At 44.0% G+C, this 7531-nt stretch overlaps 1 protein-coding gene across 1 annotated transcript; it reads right to left on the bottom strand.

The window, feature by feature from the left end:
* Positions 1 to 1958: 1958 nt before the first annotated feature.
* On the bottom strand, positions 1959 to 4423 carry LOC141051848 (heat shock 70 kDa protein). The gene has a single exon (XM_073548939.1). It carries the CDS (start codon positions 4323 to 4325, stop codon positions 2394 to 2396), a length of 1932 nt encoding a protein of 643 aa, XP_073405040.1. The 5' UTR covers positions 4326 to 4423; the 3' UTR covers positions 1959 to 2393.
* Positions 4424 to 7531: the final 3108 nt, after the last annotated feature.

Below are 7531 nucleotides of genomic sequence, written 5' to 3'. Positions count from 1 at the left end.
GGGCAGATATAGATGGGAAAACAATCAAGTGGGAAGATGTGTTTAAATATTTGGCCATGCCATGAAGCACTCAATGCCTTTACTTGCTTTGAACATTTATTCTTTGCTGACAAAGTCCCTTTTAAAGATGTTATTCCAGGCCAACGATACTGAGGTTCTATCCTAAGTATCCTCAGGTCTTATTGAAGTACTGTATTTTTGGGATTATAAGATGTACTTTTTTCCACAAAAATTTGGAAGGAAAATGGGGATGCGTCTTATAATGCGAATTTACCTTACCAGCAAGAGTTGAGCGTTGCCGCAGGCTGGGATGAGGGGGTCTTCGGATGTGCGACACTGCGGATGTTCAGTGGTCCGAAGACTCCGCCAACATTTTGTGAAAACCAGCACTTCTATGATTTACTATGCGTTGGACTCCGGGAAAATGACTGCCAGGGGCGGCGCATGCACAGATGGAGATCTCAGCACCAATATCTCGGGAAATGAGATCTCGGCGACAAGATCTCCATCTGTGCATGTGACGCCCCCGGCAGCCATTTTCCCGGAGTCCACCGCATAGTAAATCATAGAATTGCAGGGGCTCCGGGCTTTCACTAAATGTCAGCGGAGCCCCCGCACCATCGCACATCCGAACATACCTTTTTCCTCAGTCTGGGGTCCGCAGCATCACCCCATTCTTGCCTCCTCCAGCAGCAACCCTGGGATCTCGCTTCACCGCAGCCACCACCCCCGGTAAGCAATAAGGTGCATGGTATTGTAAGAAGCACAATCATTTTATTAACTCCTTTCTGACATTAGGCGTAATAGTGCGCTGACGTCAGACTCCCTCCCTTTGATGTGGGCTCCGGCGGTGAGCGAGAAAAAAAAGTCAAAACGCCAGAATTACATTTTTTTGGTCGCCGCGACATTGCATTAACATGCCAAATCGTGCAATCGTATCTGCACCAAAATGGTATCACTAAAACTGTTAGATCGGCACACAAAAAATAAGCCCTCACCCAACCCGAGATCACAAAAAACGGAGACGCTATGGATATCGGAAAATTGCACAATTTTTTTTTGTTTTACCAAAGTTTGGTAAATATAAAGTTTTAATTTATTGGCTGTGCCTCTTTATCCTTACTGACAGTTATGGGATGTTGTTATTACTTCCATACATTGGCTTTAAAACTAAATAAATAGATAAATAGGCTGTGATTGGAACACTTCAAGGACCCATTGTCATGTCGGACGCTGTTCACACCACAGCGTCCGGCAGGCAGAGGTAGTTCCACCTCCATCCACTATAGCCTCAGTGGCGCCGGCTTGATCTTCAGGCTCTCGGGGGTTAATCTTGCTGGAGACCAGGTTGGATGGTTAGTCACGCCCACGGTCTTTAAATAGTCATGCTGGCCTATGGGCGTCGCCGATTATAGCTTGTGTTTCATACCAAGTGGTTCCGGTCAGGAGTGGAGGTGTTGAAGAGAGAGATTCGTATCTGGTGGCGCATGATCCGTTGTTATCCTTTCTCCTTCCCATATTTGTGTTTAGTTGTGCCCTGTTCACATTACTGTATATTCCTGTGTGTGTGCGGCGCAGTGCAGTTTAAGTTCTCCCTGTCTGTCATAATTTGTGTGGGGGCTTTGGTGGTGCGACTCCTCACTGGGTGGAGGGTTAAGTGCAGGGCTGAGCAGGAGACAAGGAAAGGTTGGAGGCTCAGGCATTTGCACCATCAGCAAAAACCCTGGGTTGAGGGTCAGACAGGGTTTCCCCTAGTTACAGGGACATCACAGGGGCCCCGGGTATTTCAGCCTTAGTTGAACTAAGCCCCGCGTGACACCCATTTAGTAGATATGCCCAAAGAGATATTAGATTAAAAAAAGAACTTATGATGTAGAATACTCAAAATGATCAAATTCTATAATAGCAACATCTCTTCTAAAGGGGGTCCAATAAATACAACAACCAACACACCATCATATTGCTATGGCACATCTTAGTCACCCTCCCCCCAAAAATTACTGAAATAAGAGATTATCAATTTATGGTATGTAACGCCAATCTACGGTATATAATTATAAGATCAACACCAACAATAGAAATATGCATGTCAATTCATCAAAATAAGTTTATTAACAGAAAAAAAAAACAACAACACAACATGTAAAACATAGCAAAGACACCACTAATACAGTAACATTTCTTCTACATAATGTAGAATATAAAAGACAAGTTATTTCCAAAAATAGATGTCATATATCCAACAGCAAAGTTTGTTTATCTACACAATTCTCCTCCAGAAAAAATATTAAGTTATTGTCCTTAGCATATGTAACTTAGAAGTTAAGACTGTTCTATTCATTATGAGTGCCAAAAATAAAAAAAAGAAAAAGAAAAAAAACAGTTCAAAGTTCTCAATCCACCTCCTCAATAGTGGGTCCAGAGCTGCCACCCTGCCCGGCCTGTGCACCACAGCTGGAGCTGGGCATTCCCCCTGGCATACCTCCCTGGTACATCTTGGTGATGATGGGTTGGCAGACCTTCTCCAGCTCCTTTTGCTTATGGATATATTCTTCTTTCTCAGCAAGTTGGTTGGTTTCCAGCCAGGTGATGGTCTCCTTACACTTGTCTGAGATTATCCTCTTCTCATCATCACTGATCTTCCCCTTCAAATTCTCATCGTCTACCATGCCCTTTATGTTGAATGCGTATGACTCCAGGGAGTTTTTAGCAGCAATTTTCTCTCTCTGTGCTTCATCATCAGCTTTGTATTTCTCTGCCTCTTGCGCCATCTTCTCGATCTCTTCTTTGCTCAGTCGTCCTTTGTCATTATTAATTGTGATCTTGTTCTGTTTGCCTGAGCTCTTGTCCTCAGCGGACAGATTGAGAATACCGTTAGCGTCTATGTCAAAGGTCACATCAATTTTTGGTACACCTCGTGGAGCTGGAGGGATTCCGCTAAGGTCAAATTTACCCAGCAGGTTATTATCTTTGGTCATGGCTCTCTCACCTTCGTACACCTGAATGAGGACACCAGGCTGGTTGTCAGCGTAGGTGCTGAACACTTGGGTCTGCTTTGTAGGAATGGTAGTATTGCGTTTGATGAGGACAGTCATAACCCCTCCAGCTGTCTCCAGACCCAAAGACAGAGGAGCCACATCTAGAAGAAGAAGATCTTGCACAATCTCAGACTTGTCTCCCATGAGGATGGCGGCCTGGACAGCAGCCCCATAAGCCACAGCTTCATCTGGATTGATGCTCTTGTTCAGTTCTCTCCCATTGAAGAAGTCCTGCAGCAGCTTCTGCACCTTGGGGATACGTGTGGAGCCCCCAACTAGGACAATCTCATGTATCTGGGATTTGTCCAGCTTGGCATCTCGCAGGGCTTTCTCAACAGGCTCCAGAGTACCACGGAAGAGGTCAGAGCACAGTTCCTCGAAGCGGGCTCTAGTGATGGAGGTATAGAAGTCAATGCCCTCATAAAGGGAGTCAATTTCAATGCTTGCCTGGGTGCTGGAGGACAGAGTGCGCTTGGCCCTCTCACAGGCGGTTCTCAATCTCCTCAGAGCCCTCTTGTTTTGGGTAATGTCCTTTTTATGTTTGCGTTTGAATTCTTCAACAAAGTGGTTAACCATTCTGTTATCAAAGTCCTCCCCACCCAGATGAGTGTCACCTGCTGTGGCCTTCACCTCAAAAATTCCATCGTCGATAGTGAGGATAGAAACATCAAAGGTGCCACCGCCCAGGTCAAAAATGAGGACGTTGCGTTCCCCGTGGGTTCCCTTATCCAAGCCGTAAGCGATAGCAGCTGCTGTTGGCTCATTGATGATCCTGAGCACGTTGAGCCCGGCAATGACACCAGCATCTTTGGTGGCCTGGCGCTGGGAGTCGTTGAAGTAGGCTGGCACGGTGATGACTGCATTGGTGACTTGATGACCCAGATAAGCCTCTGCCGTCTCCTTCATCTTCTGGAGCACCATAGAGGAGATCTCCTCTGGGGAGAATGTCTTCTGCTCTCCTTTATACTCCACTCTCACCTTGGGCTTTCCCCCATCACTCACCACCTGGAAGGGCCAATGCTTCATGTCACCCAGCACCACAGGATCATCAAACCTTCTGCCTATCAGCCTCTTGGCATCAAACACCGTGTTCTGGGGGTTGAGCGCCACCTGGTTCTTGGCGGCGTCTCCGATCAGTCTCTCGGTGTCAGTGAAGGCCACGTAGCTGGGGGTGGTGCAATTTCCCTGGTCATTGGCGATGATCTCCACCTTGCCGTGCTGGAAGACCCCCACACAGGAATAGGTGGTGCCCAGGTCAATGCCAATCGCCACTCCTTTAGATGCCATCTTCTGCCAGGATGTGTGCAGTGAGAGAAATCAGGACAGGTGGCTCAGCCAGGAAGAGCTGCAGTTTTTGTCTCAGAATCGGATCGGACAGTCTTCACTTCAGTGAGGCTAGTTTCACACTTGCTTTTTTTTGCAGCGCGTTTTTCCCGCAAAAAAACGCATTAAAAAAACGCATACAAATGCATACAAACGCTGCGTTTTTTTCCAGCATTTTAATGCGCATGCAGGAAAAAAACGCAGCGTTTTTGCGCGTTTGTATGCGTTTTTTGTGCGTTTGCGTTTTTTTACAGATTTTGGAAAAACCCCACAAAAAAGAAAAAACAACCATTCAACAACACACAAGACCAATGGGACTTCATTGTGGGTGTGGTATGTTAATATATATAGACCCTGTCTACAGTATTCTTCACATTTGCTTGATTCTTCTCGTGACCATGGATCTGCGCTGGAAGAGTTTTCACTTCAACTTGGATTTGGACATCGCGATGGCTCAGGCGTATGCAGTTGCTTGCCATGAACAAAGGAAGAGAGAGAGGCAGCGAAGACGGCGGCGTATGTGGATACATCCGATTGTTGAACTCCGGGAGAGCCGTGGGGCATACCACACCCTCTACAGCGAGCTACGTGCAAACCCGGAGAAATTTACTGATTATATCCGGATGTCCCACGAAAGTTTCATGGATTTGCTTGCTCGTGTCCAACAATCCATCCGGAGACAGGACACACAGCTCCGTCGTGCGATTCCTCCTGAGGAACGGCTACTGGTGACATTACGGTATGTTTTAAAAACAAAGGGGTGTGGTCTGATTTTTTTTTTTTTGTAAATTTAGTATTCAAAACCTTGGGTAATTAGTTTTCGTGAATGTACTAATATTTTTTTTTATAGTTTTTAAAAATAATATACATAAATATTAATTTTACTTCTTTGTCTGTTCACAGATTCCTGGCGACTGGAGAAACCCTATCCTCACTACACTTCCAGTACCGTATTGGAATCTCTACCTTGTCTGGAATTGTTGCTGACACCTGCCGGGCTCTCTGGAATGTTCTTTGCCCAGAATTTATGCCCCTGCCCACCGCTGAAAAGTGGATGGAAATTGCTGACAAATTCTGGACAGTATGCAATTTTCCCAACTGTTTGGGAGCTGTTGATGGGAAACACATACGGATCATCAAACCCCAAAGAACGGGATCTGAGTACTATAATTACAAAAAGTACTTTTCAATAGTACTCATTGCAATTGCGGATGCCGGATGTATGTTTGTAGCAGTGGACATTGGAGCATTTGGCCGTGGTAATGACTCGCAGGCTTTTAAAAACTCAGACATGGGCCGGAGGTTGTATGGCAACCAATTTAATTTCCCTATGCCACGGCCTCTTCCTCACACCGAAGCTCCGCCACTGCCCTTTGTAATGGTTGGCGATGAGGCTTTTCAAATGTGCGGAAACTTACTGAAACCCTAATCCAGCCGGGACTTGGACCACACCAAAAAAATTTTTAATTACAGGCTGACCAGGGCCAGAAGAACTGTCGAGTGTGCTTTTGGGATTCTTGTTTCCAGATGGCGAATTCTGGGCACGGCCATTACTCTTAAACTTGAAACAGTCGATGAGGTGGTGAAGGCCTGTGTGGTTCTACATAACTTTGTGATGGCTAAAGAGCACCCGACCTTTGAACTGGACGATGATGCTCCTAACCCATTGCCTGAATTCACTCAGCACACTCTCAGGTCATCCGTTGAAGTTGGCCAAATGAGGGACAAATTTGCGGCCTACTTTATTTCTGATGTAGGACGGGTGCACTGGCAAGATGAAATGGTGTAATGTTGTTGTTTATGGTAATAAAAATCCTTATTTGATACCATTACTGAGTGCACTATATTTTTTAAACTCCAATTAATTAAAAAACTTCCCATGTATAACTGAATTTTGTTATGTTCACACACCTGGGCAGGTAAATACACATACGAGTTAAAATGCAGCATTGCTAGTCTGCGTGAAATATATTGGAATGAACAAAGCTGCAGGCCATGAATCAGGAAACCATTTTTTTTCAAGAGAAAATTGTGCAACTAGTTTAAAACAAAGTATGTGATTTTCTCAAAACACAACCCTCAAAACCCAACCCCAATGAAAGTCCATGGGGAATACAAGTTAGCATTGAGTGGATGAATGTAATCTGCTCATGTAATCTGCTCCATTACAAGTTATTACACTAGGCCTTGGAATGACTATACTAGGCCGTGGTATGAGTATAGTAGGCCTTGGGGCTAGTAGTATAGTAATATGTGAAATACCACGTCCTAGTATAGTCATAACAAGGCCTACTCGATTTTGGCCAACTAGTATCTTGTTTCACAAAAAACAAACGGGTGAAACTTGACAAGTTTCAACAGTTTGAAAATAGATTCTAGTTGGTAAAACTAGAGTTATTACACTAGGCCTTGGAATGACTATACTAGGCCGTGGTATTTCAAATATGAGTACAGTAGGCCTTGGGGCTAGTAGTATACTAATATGTGAAATACCACGGCCTAGTATAGTCATAACAAGGCCTACTCGATTTTGGCCAACTAGTATCTTGTTTCACAAAAAACAAACGGGTGAAACTTGACAAGTTTCAACAGTTTGAAAATAGATTCTAGTTGGTAAAACTAGAGTTATTACACTAGGCCTTGGAATGACTATACTAGGCCGTGGTATTTCAAATATGAGTACAGTAGGCCTTGGGGCTAGTAGTATAGTAATATGTGAAATACCACGGCCTAGTATAGTCATACCAAGGCCTACTGTAATAACTCGATTTTTAACAACTAGCATCTTGTTTCACAAAAAACAAACTGGTGAAACTAGAAAGAAACTTATTTTTTACAAGTTTCAACAGTTTGTTTTTCATGAAACCAGATTCTATTTGGTAAAACTAGAGTTATTACACTAGGCCTTGGAATGACTATACTAGGCCGTGGTATTTCAAATATGAGTATAGTAGGCCTTGGGGCTAGTAGTATAGTAATATGTGAAATACCACGGCCTAGTATAGTCATACCAAGGCCTACTGTAATAACTCGATTTTTAACAACTAGCATCTTGTTTCACAAAAAACAAACTGGTGAAACTAGAAAGAAACTTATTTTTTAGACAAGTTTCAACAGTTTGTTTTTCATGAAACCAGATTCTATTTGGTAAAACTAGAGTTATTACACTA

Source organism: Dendrobates tinctorius, unplaced genomic scaffold (assembly GCF_039654945.1).
Source record: "Dendrobates tinctorius isolate UK_male_01 unplaced genomic scaffold, ASM3965494v1 ptg000158l, whole genome shotgun sequence".
NCBI lineage: Eukaryota > Metazoa > Chordata > Amphibia > Anura > Dendrobatidae > Dendrobates > Dendrobates tinctorius.
Note: the sequence above shows the minus strand (reverse complement) of the source record. Positions and strands in the feature narration are given on the sequence as shown.

Excerpts from the sequence above, each read along its gene's own strand:
- LOC141051848 (XM_073548939.1), bottom strand. The coding sequence starts at position 4,325 with ATGGCATCTAAAGGAGTGGCGATTGGCATTGACCTGGGCACCACCTAT.